The sequence below is a fragment of the Mastigoproctus giganteus genome, chromosome 8 (genome assembly GCF_048544385.1).
Source record: "Mastigoproctus giganteus isolate SK-2022 chromosome 8, ASM4854438v1, whole genome shotgun sequence".
In the NCBI taxonomy this organism is placed as follows: Eukaryota; Metazoa; Arthropoda; class Arachnida; order Uropygi; family Thelyphonidae; genus Mastigoproctus; species Mastigoproctus giganteus.
The window spans coordinates 73,712,452-73,734,268 of record NC_143582.1 but is presented as its reverse complement, the minus strand read 5'-3'; the positions used below and the strand labels follow the sequence as shown (position 1 = coordinate 73,734,268).

Genomic DNA, 21,817 nt, shown 5'->3' with positions numbered 1-21,817 from the left:
GATATCCTGGCTTATGTTACCCATTTATGGACTACTTCAATGGAAAGGTTCGGTGAAACACAAGTAGTTGCTCTTGACATCTCAAAGGCTTTTGATCGTGTTTGGCATAAAGGTCTTCTAAACAAGCTTCCATCTTATGATTTGCCAACTGTTTTTAGTAATTGGTTATCCAGTTTTCTCTCTGATCGCTCACTGAGGGTGATGGTAGATGGCTCTCTGTCTTCTAACTTCTCCACTAATGCCGGTGTCCCCCAAGATTCAGTTCTTTCCCCCACTCTTTTCCTCTTGTATATCAATGACCTTCTTCCATTGACTGGAAATCCTATCCATAGTTTTGCCGATGATAGCACATTGCATTCAACTTTCCGTTTTGAGAAATCTTATCCTGCTCAATCAGCTTCAAGTTCTCGAAAATCTGCTACCAATTCCTTAAATGCCGATCTTCAGGTAATTCTCCAGTGAGGCAAAGACAACTTAGTTGATTTCAACCCTTCTAAAACTCAGTCTTGTCTTATATCTCGCAAAAAGGATTCTTCTGCTCCTATGCTTATCTTTAGTGACACTCCAATTTCTAGGCAAAAGGATATGTCTCTTTTGGGGATTACCCTGACTTCTAATCTCTCTTGGCACAAGCACATTACAAATATTGCTTCCTCTGCATCTAAAAAACTTGGTTTTCTCTTTCGCTCTCGGCGTTACTTTTCTTCCAAACAGCTGCTCACTCTGTATAAATCGCAAATCCGCCCTGCCGTGGAATATTGTTTCCACATTTGGGGTGGTGCCCCCAAAACCTCTCTCAGGCTTCTTGATTCCATTCAGAAGAGGGCAGTTAGGTTAATTAATGACTCATCTCTAACAGAGTCTCTCCACTAGCTTTCTCATAGACGCACTGTTTCTGCTGCATGCCTCTTTTACAGATACTTCCATGGGCACTGTTCTTCTGAATTGGCTTCTATAATTCCCGCTCTCTCTTTCAAAACAGTCCGAACACGTGCCGCCACCAGTCAACATCCATTTGTCCAACTTCAAACCCACAGAACCAACTTCTCATCTTCCTCATTTATTCATTCAACTGCCGTTTTCTGGAACAACCTTCCTTCATACGTATTTCCTGAAAATTACAATCTACAGAAGTTCAAGTCCAATTTCAACAAATATCTTCTTTCGTCTTTTCAACCTCAAACCCAAGCACGGTACTAAGTACTATAGGTTCTAATACCTCTCGTGTTTGTGGTTCACATAAAAAAAAACAAAAAAAAAAAAAAACAATCATCCAATAAATCCACAAAAGCCTTGCTAGTGTGTGAGTGACTAGCCCCCAAATTCCAGTCAATATCTGGGAAATTAAAATCCCCCATTATAAGACTCTCTGATTTACTGGCCCACTCTATTTCCCTGTACAGTTTCTTATTATAGTCATCAGAGTCATTAGGCCTATAGCACACTCCTACTCTTAATTTTGATCTCCCAATGTCTATGTCACACCAAACTCACTCGACACTGCACTGTCCAGCGATGTCGACTGGCTTCACGTCCTTGGATTTTATGTGTTTCTTAACTAATAGCATAATCCCTCCTCCCTTCCTATCCTGTCTATCCTTTCTGTAAACGTTGTACTGTGGGGGGTGGGAATAATGTTAAAACTTACTTTTTATATGTATACCTTTATTATTATTAATTATAATTTTCTGTTATTAATAAATCTCGTTAAACTTTCAGACCCACCTCTCTTAACTTTGTATTTCCCAGTTTAATTTCCCCCTAAGTTACCTCCCTCCACATTAACACCTGACTTGTATACTGCATAGAAGATCACAGATTCTGGGGGAATAGTAGTTCGTGTATGTCTCCTCTGGACTGGCTGAGTATTCAGAATGACTCATACTACACTTGATAAACATATACAATATTATTTATTCACAGTATATACATCAAAAGAATATATCATACATCATCAATTGGATATAATGTTAATTACTAGCATTATATGTGTGCTAAGATGTAAAGATAATCACAACTCATATATCATGTCTCTGCATGTCTTTCTGCCTTTTCTCCTTCTGATTTAGGTTACATCTCATAACATTCTCTTGTCTTCTAACAATTTAAACTTCCCAACTGGGATGACAGCAGTGACCATAACACCTATATGTGTATTTTTATAGATTTATAAATCCCTGCTATAATCTTTCTTTAATTATCCATTCCAAAATAATTACATATGCATAGAACATTATTATCCCTTCCAAAAAAATTACATGTGCTTAGAACACTCGTTAGTCTCAACTTAAAACATACTAGTCTCGAGTACATATATCTAAATCTTCCTTGCTTATTAACTTATCTTTGTGATGAAATACATATATCTATATCTTATAAACTTTCTCCTTCCCTTTATGCTAAACAATATCAAATAAACTATCAACTAATCTAAAACATTCCCTAGAGTCCTTTCCTTCAAAGCAGACTTAAAACTATTATCTGGTACTTACATAACAGCTTAGGGGATCACTCTTTACACAACCTTTTTCTCAGCTCAGGGGCGGCCATCATCATCAGTATAGGGCATCATCAGACTCCTACTGGAATTAGTCATCGGCTAAGGAACTGCTGCTCATCTACAGGAATTCTCCTTCTTCCAGGAACTCACTCTTTTCTCCATAAATGGGTTGCTCTGGCCCGCTTTGGGCGTCTGATCAGCTCGACGATACTGGGGTGCATAATAAAATTATCAAGACTCTCCTTACTGCTTTATCGAGAAGCCAGACTGTATAACTCTTCCTTATCTTTCTATACCGAGACTTTTCGATCCTTATCACTCAGCTCCAGCATATGTGTTTCCATCTTTCATTGGGCATCTCCTTCCTATTTCTACGTTGCGGCTGACCTCTCCCAGAACTTGCCTAACGAATTGTCTTTGCGACAAACTGCTTCAATTCCCACTACCACATTCCAGCGATTCACAAAAACTCCCACCTTCTTTAAAACTTCCTACAACTCCAGAAAACTCTAAAACTCTCTCACTGCAAAACCTCCCTTAAATTAATTTCTCTGTCCGCTACTCTCCAGCGATTCTCCCGGCACTTCTCGGGATTTCTTTCCAGCCGCACATCACAGGCCCACCCACGGGAACATACAGGCCCACCCACGGGAACTCTCAAAAACTTCCAAAAACTGCCCAAACTGTCAAAGAACTGGAACTCTACTCTTCCTCTCCTCCCGTTCCATCTCCTTTTTGCTTCAGCCACCCCTTCTATTCTGATCCAATCGTAGTTCGTTCTTCATCATCCCTTTATTCTCATTCGCTCTCTCCCACTTCCGTCGTTTTCTTGGCCCTTCCCTTTCCTGGGGAAACATCCGACTTCTCGAAATTTCTAGAAGCTTCGATGAACTTCCGGACGTCTAGAAATTTCTAGATATTTCCTTGTGATCATTCCGATGCACTTACCCCCATTAGTCCACTCCGTTTTTTCTCCACCGCTCCTTGAAATCAGTAAGTGCTCAAGGAGTCGGTCTGTTTTATCCAGAGGCTAGCCATTTCCACACAGTGTATGCCGCATCCAGGGTCCCCTCCACCCTCTTAGTCTTTAAAATTCTTCCTCTCCACAAGGGGGGAGTCGGTTCCCTTGTTCTTTTCTTCCAAAGAGCTGCCCACTTTCTGTTTATAGCGACTTGAACTGCCCTTACGGTGCTCCCATTGTACTTTTGTGCCCTGTCCAGCTACCCCCCTCCCCCGTTGTTACGCTAATCCTCCCCTACTTAACTGTATGGTACAGAGCGATTGCAATCTAAGCTGAAAATCATCCTATGTAAATAATATTATTTAATATATATATATATTTTTTTTCTTGTTATGTTATAATATTTATTTCCCTAGGATAAGTGTAAGAATTGGGTTCTTACAGTACTCCCCAAATTCCAGTTCTGCATTCCTTATATCTGTGTGACACCACGTCTCTGATATCCCAACAATATCTGCCTTTGATGTTTTGAGAAATATCTCAAATTCATCAAATTTATTTACTAAACTCCTAGCATTGGTGTACACGCAAGTATACATGCACCTGTTTCTATTTTTAGCTACCCTAACACAACCCATGTGTTTACTTGTACCGCAATGACTCCCAGCAGTCTCTGAAATATCCTGCATCTTGTTTTTCAAGCTTCTGCTCATTCCAATAGAAGTAGTGCAAGAATCACTTTCACCTCTGCCAGTGGCTACTGTTAATCTATTAGTCTTTGTCTCCCCTCAAGCTAGCAGTTTTCTGACCCACCTAACACTGCCTCGATAGCATCAGCAAATATTCTTGCACCCTTTCTATTTAAGTGTATCCCATCCCTGTATAAGCAGTCTCTCCTGTTAACAAGTACAGTCCAGGCTAAAAAAAATTCTACCCCTTGAGCCTTGCACAATCAAATGGTTAAGAAATTCCAGATTTGAAAGTCGCTTTAACAATCCCGAATATTTAACTTCTGATTCAAAATGTTTGCACAATGCAGGATAATTCCCATAAACCGCAATTACCATTCGCAAGCTACAAGCTGCTCTTCGTAACCCGAACACACGACCGATCTTTGTAGTTTCCACATCAAGTTTTTTAGCAATCATCCTTAATTCGGGCTAGTTTTTTGGAGATTGGTAATACAGTTTTTTTTTAAATTATTGCCTGTATGCCATTGTATTTTAGAACATTTTCTACGCAGTGAAAGGCTCGACTAAGTTTCAAAATCTGCCAACATTTCATCTTCGTAAAGTTTATATTATATCATAGTTGTCTCAATCCCCCCCCCCCCTACGTTGCTACTGTCACTAGTTCTTTGAATACTGTGAAAAATATCGGAATCACTCAGATATTCAGCTACTGTGACCATGTAAACATAGACAGGAGAAATTTACTGGAAGGCATGGATCACTCACTTCTCCGAAAAACACGCCCGTTTGTTGGAGTAAAGGGGAACCACAACACAGGTTGACCAGAGGCTATTATCCATGGAAATCACTATTAAAATGCTAGGAATGGGGCCCGCTCGCCCCACTGTAGTTTCGGCTCTGGATACTCAGTAATTGCATTCAGGATTTCATTTGTAAAATAAATGATCGTCTCAACAATGGGCTCGCAAATTTTCAAAAAAAATAACAAAGGGCTCTCGCGAGTCCATTATAGCTCACCACCGGGTCCAAGGCAAAATGGAATTTAGGGCCCCATCTAAAGAAAACACTAATGAAGAAAATTTCGAGTTCACTTTATTGTGACCACTAAACAAATCAAATTATATGACATAAGAACCTAAATATAAAATTTCATCAAAATCGGTTAAACCATTTTTGAAAAAAAAAACAACATAATTTTCAAATTAATCTTCAAGTAAAATTCATTGACCTTGGCAGGTAGAAAGTTCAGTTTCCGATAAAAAAACTAACTTAAAAATATTAGTAAAACTCAGCAATGAGTTATTTACTTCCAAACCTTTTAGAAATATCATTTATTTAAAAAAAATAAATAAATAATGCAATACAAGTGGCACTTGTGAAGGCAGAGTTTGTGCTGCTGTGAACATAAGAAATAGTCAAAGAGACTGCCAGTATTAATTTAAGTTTTTTAGAGATGCGGGAAAGAAATACAGAGTCTAAAATCTATAACAGTTTTAATTTATGTAGAAGAAAAAATCAGCTTCCTCTGTTTTATGAGCACATCAGAATACACTATGGTGGCAGGCGCCTCCGTAGCCAGGAGCAGCAGTGCGTAGCATACGCTTCTTGATTAGACCGGGGTTCGAGCCCGTCACCACCAAATACGGAGGATGCGGAAAGGTCAGGGAATGACCAACGCATATCCACGGAGCAATATGGCCTTAGTTGCTAATGCTCCAAATAACAGCAATAACTTTCATGGACTATGGTGGCAGTCATTTCGTCCGTTAAACCCGTAGTCCATCAAATCGAGGGTTACTTTTGATGTCTTTTTCAGGATATAGATATAATGTTCAAAACGTGTATTGGAATCATAGGAAATATTACTATATAATAATTACGTCCGAGAATGGGTCAGTAAATATCTCTCCCCGTCAAGTTGCCATTAGAGGAAAATTATGAGATTGGATTTCCATTATTTCTCGCGGAGAATTTGTAATTTCCAACAAGTGAATTTAAAATTTAAAATTATACTTGCTGAACTTCATTAATTCACTTTTTGGAATTTCAGGAATCCAGTTTTTGCCTTGTGAAATTCGCAAAATTGGATAACCGTCTTATCTGATCAAATTAGCTTTGTCCAGTACAGGATTAAAATTGTCTGTGTTAAATGCTAGGCTCCTAATGCTTAATATGGAACAGACTTCGTCTTTACCACGAGTCGCTTTAATACTGCACCGCACTACCTGATCAAATGACTTTACCCATCTGCCAGTTAAAATACAGGGGATCCTCGTTATCGGAGGATAATTGGTGCCTCCGTAGCCTAGTGGTCAGGCGCGTGGGTGCATAAGTATACGAGCATTGAGTGACCGGGGTTCAAGCACCGTGACTGCTGAATACGGTGCTGTTTCTCGTATTTTGCCTATCTTGTGAACTCCTCTGACCATTTGGTCGTCCCGGAGTATAAACAGAAAATTTATTATTTTTTTATTTATTACTATATGGGGTGTGTGTGTGTGTGTTGTGTAAGTTAGCTTCCTTGTGTTATTTTCTCCAGCAGATGCTAGTGCTAACTTTAACGCTCTTCTCGAGCGAATTGACCAATCAGAAACTAAATTTGCCAGTAATCTCACATGCTGCTTTCTCACATTTTCAAAAAAAAACAAAAAAAAAAAAAAAAAAAACCCGGAATATTCGGTTCCCGTTAATGGATTGCTTGATTTTGTAAAGTAAAGTAGAGAAGCAATAACCATTACTTACTTTTAGTATAATGAATGTCGTTATCATGCTCCAGAGCGAAATGCATACACAAGCAAGAAGTTGTATACCTAAGAGATAAAATCCACCTCCTTTGAATAATCCCTTTCTTCCATGAGTTAACTGAAGAAGGCTGTCAGCATCTACTAACAAGCCCACTGCTATCATGCCCCAAAGACCTCCCATAGCATGCACCGCTACAGCACCTACAGGATCATCAATATGAAGGCGATCCATTATTGGGGGAATGATGTTCACTAGGAGGGCACCGATTGCTCCCACAAGAAGAGACTCCCATGCTCTCAGGAAACCTGATCCAGCTAGAAGTAAAAATAGTACAATGAATACTTTTATCTATTATTGAATTATCATAAAAATTGAAACCAAATTTTGGAAGAACAATTAATAATCGTGATGAAGATAAGATAACCTGGAATAGCGACGGTGAAACTTTTCCGGCGTACGTGCCTTAAATAACCGGAAAAAATATGTAATAATTTTTCGGTGTATAAAGGAAAAAAACGACTAAAATTAGTAAATACCCTTTAATATTATAAAAGTTAATAACAGAGTACTAAAAGTGTCTAATGAAAACTTGCTATTGCATAATTTTGTGTACAGCTAGACGATAGTTTTCACCGCTAGATGTGGCTAATAGACAATATAAGAAACTTATCTTCGAAATAAAAATACCCTTTACTTTTTTCAAATCATTTTGAGTGGCTGTGTGGATATTAATAGCAGTAGAGTATTAACTCTACTGCTATTAATATCCGGATACGAATAGTCTGCTCGGAATACAGGTCTTTGTCGCAGCACACACATGCCCTCAGTGAGACGATTGGGACACATGTCAGCACTTGTACAGTGCGCAAGACACCACATGGTATGGGGTTACCACGGTTGTGCAGCCGTCAATAAGCGTCTAATCATCACGACTAATACCAGTAAATCGTATTAGACGGCAGGTTACACCAAGTGTATATGGTACAAGAACTGTAGCCCTTACACCAATGGAAAGATGTGCTTTGCAGTGACGAGTTATGGTAAAGCAGCTGAGGATAAAAAAATGGCAAGAAGCAGTCGACGGCTGGAATCGAGATGTAGTATTCCACTGGCGATTTGTCGTTTCTTATGGACAAGTACACTTATGAACATCATAAATGTACTTAAATTACCTACTTGAGCTTAAGTGCCCAGCTTTATTAACCGTATTAATCACATTCTCAGATACATATAATGGTCTGCGGAGAAAATTAAATAATCTTAAGTCAGGAGAATGGTCCGGATCACGCAGATGATGGCGCCGTGAAAAAAAAAAAAGAAAAAAAAAATGTAAGTGGTATTACACTACTGGCAGACTTACATTTTGACAATAAACTGTTGTCAAATTACTGTTGACAATAAATAGTAATAGTTGTATAAGAATTGAAATTGATAATTGATTATAAACACGTGTGTACTTAAATTTAGTATTATAATTGTGAGAGAGAGAGAGAGAGAGAGAGAGAGAGAGAGAGAGAGAGAGAGAGAGAGAGAGAGAGAGAGAGAGAGAATATATGAGAGATAGCGAAACGAAATAGAAAAGGCTAAGAAGTAATTGGTAAAGAGTAAGAGTAAAGTAACTATTGAAAATAAATATAAAAGTAAGATAAGATGAAAATTAATATTGTCGGTAGGGATAATTGGAATGTAATTTCATAATTAAGATTAAATAAGAAAGGTAATTAGAGTTAAAGATATGTATTGAATGATGTTTCGTCCTTATAAATGAAAGGTATTGTGAATGACAGGTTAATAAATTGTAGGTATTATCTCAGATAGGTATTTGTGAATTGTAGGTTTATGAATAATAAATATGATTTATGTAGCCTAATAAGAACTTAAAAGAATAATTGTACAAATTTAATACGAATTGATTTATAAAGCATTATAGTGGCAACATTTAACAGATATATTGGTTGTAATGATAATTATGTTCATTAGGTATTTAGAAATAGCAGTCCATGAAAGTTATTGCTGTTATTTGGAGCATTAGCAACTAAGGCCATATTGCTCCGTGGATATGCGGTGGTCATTCCCCGACCTTTCCGCATCCTCCGTATTTGGTGGTGAAGGGCTCGAACCCCGGTCTAATGAAGAAGCGTGTGCTACGCACTGCTGCTCCTGGCTACGGAGGCGCCTGTTACATTCTGTTAATAAGTTGCATTATACTATCTATTAAGATAATTTTAAATCTCTTGGATCATCTGAACATATTGAGAATTAGCACTATTAGTATTGTTCTCTGACAATTATTGTGGTTGCCAATAATTGTCAGAGAATAATACTACAGTAAATTATGTAGAAAAACTAAACAAAAGAATATAAATATGAAATGCATTGAAGGAATAAATAATTCAAATAAATAAAATAACAAATATATATATATATATATTTGTTATTTTCAAAAATATTCGCCGCTTTATGGGCTACTAGGCAGGAACTGGTAGGAATTAGGGATCCTCAGCTAGCGACCAAGTACATTTTAATGTGTGTCCTGCCAATTGCAATGTATGCCTCGCAAATCTGGTCTTCAGCTCCAGATTCACATTATAAGTCCGTCCTTGGGATCGAGTACTGGTTCTTGCGATGGCTTAACAGAGTTGCTGGCCACCCTTTTACTATCTCAAGGGCCATTCTCTACTCAAACCTTAACATCACACCCTGGATGCAGCGGACAATTAACAGGAACATACACACTCTCGCACAAATGCTCACAGGCAGAGTGGATGCTCCAGTCCTGGATAATATTCTAGTTAAACCGCGTGCCACTGCTAGACGTTGCGGAGAACTAAATAATCCACTGCGTTCAGTCCTGAACAATCTTAGTAGCCTGCAAAGATTCTTCCCATCAAATGCAGCGAGAATATTTAACTCACTACAGATAGATGCCGAAAAACTGTGTGAGGATGCAGCATACCGGAAAGAGATCTTCCAGGATTCGTACAGACTTACTGAAATATGAATCGGCTGCAAAGTACTAAAGAATTGTGAATAAAAGTGAAGCTTTCTGCTTTAAGAACAATAATAATCTGTTGACTGTAAAAATATACCTTCTGTAACAGTTATGTTAATATGTAAGTTATATGTGGAATTATTAGTGAATTGTAAATATATGAGCTGTATAATGTATGTACAGAATCATTAATGTGTAAATACCGTATATATTAAACATAAAATGTTTATATAATATTTCGGGACGAGACTACGTGTTCAGTATATGTAACCCACTGCACGTAGTATCTCGTACCCTGATATGTACTTAGCACCCTCCTGGCACTTTGCCGTCCCGGGGTGGTTTCCTTATGAAAATAAACAGATAATAATAATAATAATAATAATAATAATAATATATATATAGGTATAGGTGGTGTGATCAAAACGCTTGGGACCGAATTAACATAGTATTTGAGATATGAAAAATGGTCCGATTATAAACTCTGCTGTGAATCTACACCATATTGTAATGTATGGACTTTGTAGTGTCTTTCATGCAGAGCAGATGGATGAAAAGTTCATTTGTGCATTTGCAGCCCCACGAAGAGTGAAATGTGCCTCATCAGACCACAGGATCATTCGAGCCCATGTATCATGTTCCATACGAGCCAGAAACCGTAGAGCAAAATCTGTTCGTTGTTGCTGATCACAAGACTTTAGTTCTTGCACTACGCGAATATTGTACGGGAACCAGCGTAAAATTATTTGAAGCCCTTTATGTACAGTAGACCAAGGAAGGTTCGAGTCTCTGATAGTGTTTCACATTGTGACCATTGCAGCCGCCACTTCATCCACTACCTCCGTTCCGATACGTGGTTGTCTGGTCCCCTCTCTGGAATTACATCTAACTCCCCGGTCAGTCGCTTCAAATTTCTTTATTAGTTTTCGAAGCCCCACTGACAAGACAATGTCAAAGGTCCTTTACGCAAACCTTTAAGTTTTCGATATTCACGTAGTGCTGCATTAGCGTTACTATTATTCTGGTAGAACAGTTTTACTAAAAGAGCACATGCCTTTTTTGTAAGAGCCATAATGGTTATTGACGGTGGTGTTGGCCTTTCTCCTTTATCTAACAGGATGTCATTTGCATAAGCAGCGTGTCTTGAAGTAAATGACAACTTTTACATATGTGCAGCGCCGTTTTTCCCCTGATGGCGGAAATTTGAACTAATTTTTTTTCTTCTGCAAATCGCTTCCCCATACCCTAAATGACATACTCACCGATTTTCACAGGTCTTAACTCTAACCGTTTTGACACTAGGGTCTCCAGAATAGAGAAACTTATTTTATAACCACCCGGTATATCTCCAATTAATAAGTAAATTATAATTTCAATTTGCATTGCTTATATAAAACACTAATAATAATATTAATTCAAAAAATCAATTAATTTTTCCAGAATATTAAGTTTAAGTATGACTAGAGAATTGAAAAGATCTATATAAAATAAATAACAAAGTACCTGTTACTGCCACCAGAGCACCCAGAATGGAATTGATGATGTCGCTTACCAGAAATAAACGATTTTTGAGGTATCTGTTAAAAAAAAAAAAAAAAAAATCCTCATGAGATAATTTTCATTAAATTATTACTCCATAATCTTTTTGTTTGTCGAAATAATTTACATTTCTCAAAAGTTGAAATAATACGCACACTGGCCAAAAAAAAAAAAAAACACGAACTTTTGCATTAAGACAGTTACAGACAGAAGAAATGCGAATAAATGCAAATACAGCACTGTATATGCAAAGAAAACTCTGACGTGTTGCCTCGTTGAATATGAAGGCTGTACAGGCTTTTCAACTGCATTCATTTTTTTTTTTTTTCATTCATTCATTTATTACACACAATTTCAAGGTTTTACAATCTCAATTTATTGATTGCCATCAATTTATATACACGAATTTATTAACATATATTAATATGCTCTCTGTACAAATCTTAGCTTAATGGTGTGTGTGTTTTCTTGTATCGGGGTGGCTCTCAGGCATCTTCACCTTTATAACCTGTGTTAACACATAACCTGCCTGAGGATTATTTAGAATAATAGTATGAACTGGGCCCTAGTTTACTATCACTATGTGCATATAGCACGAATACCGCACCCACAGGAGGTAGTGCAATACCAGTGGGTGTTTGCAATCCCTCTCTGAGTCGCCCAAACCTGAGAGAAAAAAAAAGTGATAAATAAACTGAGAGGCCAGACATGACAACAAAATTCAAGTCTAGTCTGCCAGAATCCAGTTGACAGATCACCGAGAACCAAGGAAACAAAGGTTCCAGGTTCAAGGTTCAGGATCAAGATCAAAATTCAGTGATCGCAATGAATATCGAAGTTCAAACTACATCCAAACAAAGCCCAGCACAATGAGCTGTGTTCAATGCCTAGCAGATCGCACTACATTTCTACTGCAGTGATCTGAAGCCAGAAATGGGAGAATGCGTGACTTATCAGTCTTTGAGAAAGGTCGCACGTTTAGAAGGAGCCGCGATTCAAGAAACGAAACACATAACTGGTTTCTCAAAAGCATGCATCTCAAAGATTTTTAATACTGGAAAACAAGCGCTTTTTCCGCATCTCAAAGGCATAAGCCGTCGTGGGTAGCATAGTAGAATCGCTGTCCTCCCAACACCTGGTGGAAAAGACATGAGTTCAAGTCTCATCGATGACGGGAAGAATTTTTATGGGCCTTTTTCACAACGTGGCTGACTTAGGCGGTCTCAGGCGAGGGAAGAATGGTTTTTTCCTCCCGTAAACTCGGGTTTTTCGTCCAGGAAATAGTAATTCGACCTCAGAACACACGCAATCATTGTACATGGAGCAATATGGCCTTAGTCGGTGATGCTCCTATAACCCTACAACAACAACAAAGAAGGCATAAATGTGGCTGAAAAACAATATTTCAAGAGCGAAGTCGTCGTCGTACTCCAAGGTGGATTGTACGGTAAAATAAGACATCCAATGTGCAGCAAATAACATCTGAATTCAACCAAGTCCAAACCTTCTCTATTTCAACTCATGCCATGTGCAAGGAATTGAAGAAATTGGATATTGGCAGTCGCCTGCCTATTCGGAAGACATGTTTCAGATAAAAATAGATAAACCCGCTCGCAGTGGTGCCGAGAACGTTGTCATTGTACAGTGGAACAGTGGAAGAAATTCATGTGGTCAGATGAAACACAGTATTCTTTGTTTTGCACTGATGGTAGGCAGAGAGTGGGAGCAGAACCTCACCAATCGATCACCAGACTTAAATCCTATCAAACCTGTGTAGGACGCCCTTGGGCGTCGCATTGCACACTGGAAGCCAACTGGTCGGTCACTTGGTGAGCTAAGGTTTGCGCTGATGGAAGAATGGGATTTGTTGCAACAGAATCTTATAGACACCCTTATATCGAGCATGATTCACCGCTGTCGTGTGACCATATTTTCGATCAACTTGTATCGACTTCTGTAATGTGACGTTTTTGGTAATTCTTATGGAACTCCTATAAATGTCGCTTATATCTGACCGAAGTTCCTCGCTGTCTCCACTTTTCATCGTTATTCTATGGCACCATCATACCAAATTTTGTCATGCTTCATCACAAGCTGCATGAGTTACACCACGTTTTATATGTGTTCTGTTAATTTTGTCGAATAGTGTATTAAAATAAAATAAATAAATAAATTTTCTGTGTATACTCCGGGACGACCAAATGATCAGAGGAGTTTACAAGATAGACAGAATACAAGAAACAGCACCGTATTCAGCAGTCACGGGCTTGAACCCCGGTCACTCAAGGCACGTGTACTTATTCACCCCCGCGCCTGACCACTAGGCTACGGCAACACTGGGATTAAGAAAGTTTCTAATGAGAAATGTGCAGAAACTGGTTTGCTGGCGGAAATTACTATTAAGATATTTTAAGAATTTCAGACCTGATATCCTGCTTGCTCTTTTCAATTTTTGCTTCAAGGAAGGGTTCCTCCAAATGTCGAAGACTTATTCTTAAAAGTCCATATAAGCCTCCAGACACTCGCTTTTCTTACAGGCCTTATGCCTTGCTGACCATTCTTTACAAGGTCTTCGAGTATCTCTTGGTACAGATCATTTCCACCTACTACCACACCAAGGGTTTATTATTTTGAACCAGTTTGGGTAGGAATGTATTTTGAACCAGTTTAAGTAGGAATGTTTAAATATTGGTGTATTCGTTAAAGCTCGTGAATTTGCCACAACCTCTGGTGACAGTATATAATGGGAATCTTTATCGATTTTTGTGGCACATTCAATTCAATTTGATGGCCCTTTTTAATCACTATGATGGCAGGAATCTTGCTGCCGTATTAATTTATATAGGTGTCTTCAGAATTATTTCAGTGAGAGGTCTGCAGTGATCAGCACTGAATATCATAGTCTTACAACTGAAACTGTGCAGGACTGCCCCCCCCCCCGTTATGGATCCAGTAACATGTTGTTCCTTGTTATTGAACCCAACAAGGAGAAAGACAGTTCTACTCATATATATATATGAAGGCAAAGGAGCAGAATGAAGATTCAATAGACTCCTTGCAAGATTAAAATATTAGTATAATCGACAATCCAGCCGAAACGGTAACCAAATTGAATGAACTAAACCACATAAGATCAAGGGGGAAATAGTAAAGCTGAGTTGAACCATTGTAAAATAGGCACTTCTCTTCCCTTTGGCTCATTCGGATTTCAAGTATAGTAAAAAATTAGCTACATTTTAATGCTACCAAATGCAAAGTATTGCGCTTGGGGATATGAACCAGACCTCGATGAGAAAGACTTTGTGATTATGATTCAGAAATACATGAAGTTCAACATGCAGTGTAAGCAGGCGGCATGAAGAACACATGGTGCTCTATCTATAATTTATCGGAATTTTGCAAGTAGAGAGAAGGAGGTCATAATCCCACTCTATGAACGACGGCCACCAAACTTGGAATTTGTATTCACGTCGGAGGCCCTATCTAAAGGAAGATACAGAACTTCTTGAGAATGTGCAATAAAAGATGACTTAGTTGGTGAAGGGCAGTAAACATTATCCTTATGTGGAATAGCTCATAGGATGCAATCTGCAGAGGTTAGCATCCGGACACCTTAGCGGAATTTAATTTAAGTGTATGAGGCTCTGAGGGGAATCGATAAAATGAATTAAGATTGGAATATTCTCACTTATAAGTGAGACAAAAACGACAGGAGCACAACTATAAAATCTTAGGGAGGAAGAGTAAACAACACATCATGAAGTTTACTTTCGTGCAGCGTGTTTTGGAATTGGAATATGTTGCTTGAAAGGGTGACTGAGACGGAGAATCTGGCAAAATTAAAGAATTGGATAGGTAATTTATGACGGTGGGAATAATAGGATTTTTTTCTTTTTTGGGCAGATGCAGAATATTTTCTCTTTCTTCCAGACACGCTGTAACAGGTATAATATTGCACCAAAATTCCACAAATAAGAACAATGTGGAACGAAAAGCACCAAGGATTGTATTCAGATCGTCAATTCTAAGGCTGACAACGAGGACCATGGGAGAGTGTATTATTATTATTGCTCTTATATTATTTCTCCCTGATTGGAGATTCCACCTCGTGACGGGTATTGCTACCAAGTACACTGTGTGGTTGTTGTTATGTCTTGTGTTACTGTTGGTTGAGGAACTCTCCGACTATCCTACAGGTGTTCAGGATTGCGACTTTCTGTAGTTCCTTGTAGGTGTTCGCTGGGAGACCTATTGTTGTTGTGTAGATTCTTTGGCACCATACCTGTGGTTGACACGATGATCGGGATGTTCAATACTTGTTGCATATGCCACATCTCTTTGATCTCCTGTCTTAGGATCGTGTACTTCCTGATTTTTTTCCCCATGGATTTTCTGCAGGTTACCGCTATGTAATCAGATAGGTAGCCTTTTCCTTCTTGTCCACAAGAGTTATGTCCGGTCTGTTGTGCAGGATTGTTGAATCCGTTATTATGACGCGGTCGCAGTACAGCTTGTGGGTTGGGGTCTGTAGTACTGCCTGAGATTCGTACTTGTAGTACAGTACACTCTTCGATCAACTGGTATTTCCTTGCTAGCTTCTGATGTATTATCCTGGCTACTTGGTCGTGTCTATGAGTATACTCAGCCTGGGTGATCACCTTGCATCCCGCGGTGATGTGCCGGATCGTTTCTGAGGCCAGCTGGCATCGTCGACATGTGTTATCGAACACTCAGGGCTCCTTGGCGATGTATTTTTTATAGTTCCTGGTTTGGATGGCGAGCATGAATCCTTCAGTCTCGGGGAAGAGCATCCCGCTCGTGAGCCATGCTTTGGAAGCAATTTTATCTATGTGATCTTGTTGGAAATCATTGTAGTGTCTGCCATGTAATGTCTTCTCTGCCAACCTTTCTAGCTTCGTTTGTGCCTCAAGGTTGTGGGGAACTCCTCGCTTAGGTTGAGTAGGGGGTATACCGTTGTCTATCTTCCTTGTGGCCTGCTGGAGTACTGCTGTGTGTTTCTGGAAGTAATCCTTCAAGTTAACTATTGCTGTCTTCTGTTGCTCAATGAGGTCTATCAGGCCCTTTCCTCCTTCTTTCCGAGCAATTGTCAGTCTCTCCACGGCAGACTTCGGGTAGGGTTGGCGGCTCTTGGTCATCATTGTCCTTGTCTTTCTCATGATATCCTCCAGTTCGGTGTTAGTCCAGTCTATGACCCCGAAGGAGTATGTTAGCACTGAGACTGCATAGATGTTTATGGCTTCAACTGTGTTCTCTCCATTCAGCTTTGCTTTCAGCAGACTTCTGAGTCTCTGATGGTATTTTTCGGGTCAGGCAGGCCTTAATTTCCTTGTGCTGTAACTGCTGAGCCTGCATCATCCTCAATTATTTGTAGGCCTCTCCCCCTGCCATGGCTTCGATCTCTTTACCAGTCTTCAGCTGGTAGTTTCGGTTTACTAATTTTCCCTGGTGCAATCCGTGGGTCTTGTATTTGTCTAGACCAAATTCCATCCTAATATCATTGCTGAATTCTTCGGTGATCTGAAGTAGTTGCTGGAGGTACTCTCGGTTCCCGCGTAGAGCTTTATCTCATCCATATACATCAGGTGGGTGAGGGTGTACAGGTTCTTCCTTCCTTCTTTGAGGTTATGTTCTGTACTTGCTACTGTTCAGCATGGTAGATAGCGGGTTAAGTGTTAGACAGAACCAAAATGGGCTCAGGGCATTTCGCTGAAAGATTCTTCTCCTGATGGAGATTAGCCTGTTTGTGATGTTTTCGACCTTAATGGTCGTACTCCATTTCGGCATCATTTCTCCTAGGAAGTTGGTCACTATCAGATTGACTTTGTAGATGTTCAGCGCCTCTATTAGCCAGCTATAAGGCACGGAGTCGAAGTACTTGCGGTAATCAATGTAGTCTGTGTACATGTTGCGGCGCTTCTTGTAGGCTTGCTCCATAACCGCTGTATCTATGGTTAATTGCTCCTTGCATCCTTTTCTCAGTCGCTTGCATCCTTTTTGCTGTTCGGCCATTATGTTCTGGGTCTCGAAGTGGTCTGATATCTTCCTGGTTATGCAGCTGGTCAGGATCATGTACATTGTTGGGAGGCAGGTGATTGGCCTATATTTCGCCTGGTTTCTTGTATCTTCGTCTTTAGGCTTCAGATATGTGATTCCTTGAGTGAGAAACTTCAGGATGAGTGCCTTATCATTCGGGTGAACTGCTCTGCTTGGTGCTTGTGTGTGAAAGTGAGAATCTTGTATCACTAGTTGTGAACGTTATCTATTCCTGTAGTTGGCCAGTTGTGAGAGTTCTTGATCGTCTCCTTCCCGAATATCCCACCCTCTCATTTCTTGTACGTCCTTGGTTTTCTTGCGTTCTTTCCAGGGGGCTCGGCTGTTATCTTACTTCCCTGCTCCATATGTTCCCCCAGAACTCCTCAATCGTCTTCTGCTCGGGTGGTTCGTTCCCTTCTTTCCCGTCTTCTCCGAGACTCCTGTACAAGATTCTTTGGTCCTCATCGAAGATTTGGTTGTTTTATTAATTATTATTATTATTGTTGGTTGCTCTTATATTATTTCTCCCTGATTGGGGGATTCCACTCCGTGACTGGTACTGCTACCAAGTACACAGAGTGGTTGTAATGTCTGGTGTTACTGTTGGTCGAGAAAATCTCTGACTATCCTACAGGTGTTCAGGATTTGCGGCTGTCTGGAGTTCCTTGTAGGTGTTCTCTGGGATACCTATTGCTGCTTGGCTGCTATGTAGAGGCTTTGGTACTTGACACGATGATCGGGATGATCGATACTGCTTCCATATGCTACCTCTCATTGACCTCATATCTCAGGTTCGTGTACTTCCTAATTTTTTCCTCATGGGTTTTCTGGACATTGTTAGTGTTGGGCACCGCTATGTCAGGTAGGTAGCTATTTCAATCTTGTCCACAAGGGCTATGTTCAGTCTGTTGTGCGAGGTGGTCTTATTCGTTATTATGGTATCGGTCCCAGTACAGCCTGTGGGTTTGGGTCTCTAGTACTGCCTGGGGTTCGTACCTGTAGTATGGTACACTTTCTTTGGTCAACTGGTATTTCCTCGCTAGCTTCTGATGTATTATCCTGGCTACCTGGTCATGTCTATGAGTTTATTCAGTCTGGGTGATCACCTTGCACCCCGCGGTGATGTGTTGGATCGTTTCTGAGGCCAGGTGGCATCGTCGACATGTGTCATCTGACATTCCGAGCTCCTTTGCGATGTATTTTCTATAGTTTCTGGTGTTCATTACCTGGTCTTGGATGGCCAGCATGAATCCTTCAGTGTCAGGGAAGAGCATCCCGCTTGTGAGCTATACATTGGAAGCAATGTTATCGATGTGATCTTGATGGAGGTCATTGTAGTGTCTGCCATGGGGAGTGTCTTCTTTGCCCAACTTTATAACTTCGTTTCTTGTACCGTCTGGGCGTGAGGGGATTCCTCGCGTAGGTTGAGTGGGGTATACGAGTTATCTATCTTCCTTATGGCCTGGTGGAGTGGTGCTGTGTTGTTCTCGAAGCAATCCTTCAATCAAGCAATCCTTATTATTATTATTAACATAATTTTACTTCTGCATCAGTGGGCAACCCCGGAAGAGTCTGGTTCGGCTAGATGGATGTACATTATGCCAGTTCGAATTGATTACCTTGATTGGAATTACAAGAAATTAAAACAGATTGAAAATACAAAAAAAAAAAAAAAAAAAAATCAGGAACTAATAGCAGGCTGGAAGTAAAACAGATTATCATCAGAAGCCAAAATCTATTAGAAGCAGCCTATTAATACGTGGAACTTCATAACCGCCTTTTTTTTTAGATTTTGTTCGCCTTTGTTATTTATTTATTTATTTATTAATTTATTTATTTACACACAGTTTAAGATCTCTTTGGGTCTTAAACTTTGGTGAGAAAGCCAAACATGAAAGCCGAGAATCAATACAAAGCAGTCGCTTGTATTAAAATGCATACGAAATTAGGATTACTGAAATAATAAGCAGTAGTTTCTTATACATAGATGGGTTAAGCATATACTGTAATCAATATGGTGTTTATTTAACATTTGAAGGAAGTGGAACAGAGGGCTAGCAAGCAAATATTGAGTACGAGGGAGCAGTGAGAAGTAAGTTCTGTGACGATAATTAAAGTGGGATATAGTGAAAGGTACTTGTTCGAAAAGAGATGGAGAATTAATAACAGAGTTTGTGATATTATTCACGTAGAAACCGTGTGGTCGGGTTTCAAATATATTTAAATAAGGTCATCACCAGTCTAAAAGAGAAATATGGATATGGCAAAGGTGCCAGAAGAAAATTATATTTTTTCACTTAATTTTTTTATTGCACCTTGCACGATATCCGCATTCTATTTATGTTTGTGACGACGTCATATCTTAAATATAAAAATTTATTGTTACTTAATAAGCATTATTAGATCACGTGTACATATTGATAATTAAGATAACTTTGGAAACTAATAATCGATTATAAGGACAATGAACGAAAAGCATATTTCAGGAAGAGATGTTTATGTTCAATCCACATCTGCTATGCTACAGCCAGTATACGTGAAATAAAGGTAAACAGATCGAAGAGTCTGATAAACTGAAATAAGGTTACCAGCATAAAAAATACTTACGTGTACAACATCCCTGCAATTCCTCCTCCTAGAGATGCATTTATTGTATTTACGGCAGACCTAGAAAACATTTTTTTAAGCACAGAGTTAAAAAAAAAACTAATTAGAGACTAAATATTTTGTCTACGTTCCAGTAGTATAACATATATTTAGCAATATTCACTTAAACTTTATGATTATACTGTACTTTTATGTTGATATTGGTATCGGTATTAGTATTAGCCGTATGGCGCGAAGAAGTCTTGGATTTTGCTGCGCCACCAAAAAAAAAAAAAATAAATAAATAAATAATAATAATTAACTACTTATTTGACTCCCTCCTCACGTTGGTATCAGCTGAGCATTGAATTTCCTTTAGCTCTCATTTGAATTTATGATGACTAATTCTGGAATCAATTATGACAATGAAAATTTCACCCTCACTCATTTTACTTTCATCTCTCGGAACCTTATACACCTCAGTTAAAATCTCTAAAGCGTCTGTTTCCAAAATGTACAGCCCACATATTCAAAGCCTTTCCTCATATGGATGCCCTTTTTCCGATATCACCGAGCACGTGTTCCGTCTTTGGACCATCTAAAGAAGCCCGATGTCATTTTTTGGTGCGGTCTCCATACCTGGACACAGTAATCCAAGTGTGATTTTGCGGTTGACTTATACAGTGATATTATGACCTTCCTATCTCTACTAGAAAATTCTTAATATATCATCGATAGGAAACCATGGGCCTCCTTGCCTGATATCTGCACAATCGGAGAACTTCATGTCTGACCGTATCGGAACTCCCACATCTCTTTCTTCCTCTACCGTTTTTAGTTCACTCCCACCAAGTGTCTAAGTTATTTTGATGTTGCTGATCGCCAACTGTAAGACTTTGCATATTGCCGCATTAAAAGATAGTTGCCGCCGCTGTTCTATCTCTGAAGTCTATTTAATTCGTCCGGAAGATGTGCTTGGTGCTGATCATTTAATAACTCTATAGACCTTGATATCATCTTCAAATTTTGATCGTGCCCTCTAAACCCTTCGTTGATGCTATTTAAGAAAATCCAAACCAAGTGGTTCAAGTAACGATTCTAGGGTAATCCCACTTCTTATGTTGGTCCAATCTGAAGAATGACCGTTACTCACGACCCTCTACCTACTGCTCTCCTGCCATTCTGAAATAAATATAAGGATTTTCCCTGTGATTCCAACATGTTCCAGCTAGTAAAGTAAACTCTCGTGCAGGACTGAGTCAAAGGCTTTCCTGAAATCTAAGTAAATAATATCGAAATTATTTCCTACATCCAGTTCGGATGTGGGAAATAATTTCGTGGGTAGCATAGTTGGTAGAATCGCTGTCCTTCCCAAACTGGGTGGAAGAAACCTGAGTTCGGGTCCCGTCGAAATGACGTGAGAAATTTTTATGGGCCTTTTTCACAACGTGGCTGAGTTAGTCGGTCTCAAGCGAGGGTATCATGGGTTGTTTTTTATCCCGGAAACTCGTGTTTTTCGTCCAGCAAACAGAAAATCGACCACAGAACACACTCAAATTTACAGACAATATACACGGAGCAATACGGCCTTAGTCGCTGATGCTCCTAAAACCCTATTATTACAACAACAGCGCCCTGAAATGTTGCATTTTTCTCGGACAGAAATGGAATCTTCCAAGACGATAATGTGCCTGGTCATCGGGCCCGTAATGTGCACGTGTGGTTTGAGAAACACAGAGAAGATATCA

General features: G+C 39.4%; 1 protein-coding gene across 1 annotated transcript in view; it reads right to left on the bottom strand.

Moving 5' to 3' along the window:
* Positions 1–21,817, bottom strand: part of LOC150081632 (putative ammonium transporter 3) — a 78,984-nt gene that overhangs the window by 6,558 nt on the left and 50,609 nt on the right. The window contains exons 4-6 of the mRNA XM_090380270.1: positions 20,091–20,150; positions 11,394–11,467; positions 6,896–7,212 (exon numbers count right to left, since the gene is read on the bottom strand). Of these exons, the coding sequence (XP_090236396.1) occupies positions 6,896–7,212; positions 11,394–11,467; positions 20,091–20,150 (451 nt within the window). The remainder of the gene's footprint in view (positions 1–6,895; positions 7,213–11,393; positions 11,468–20,090; positions 20,151–21,817) is intronic.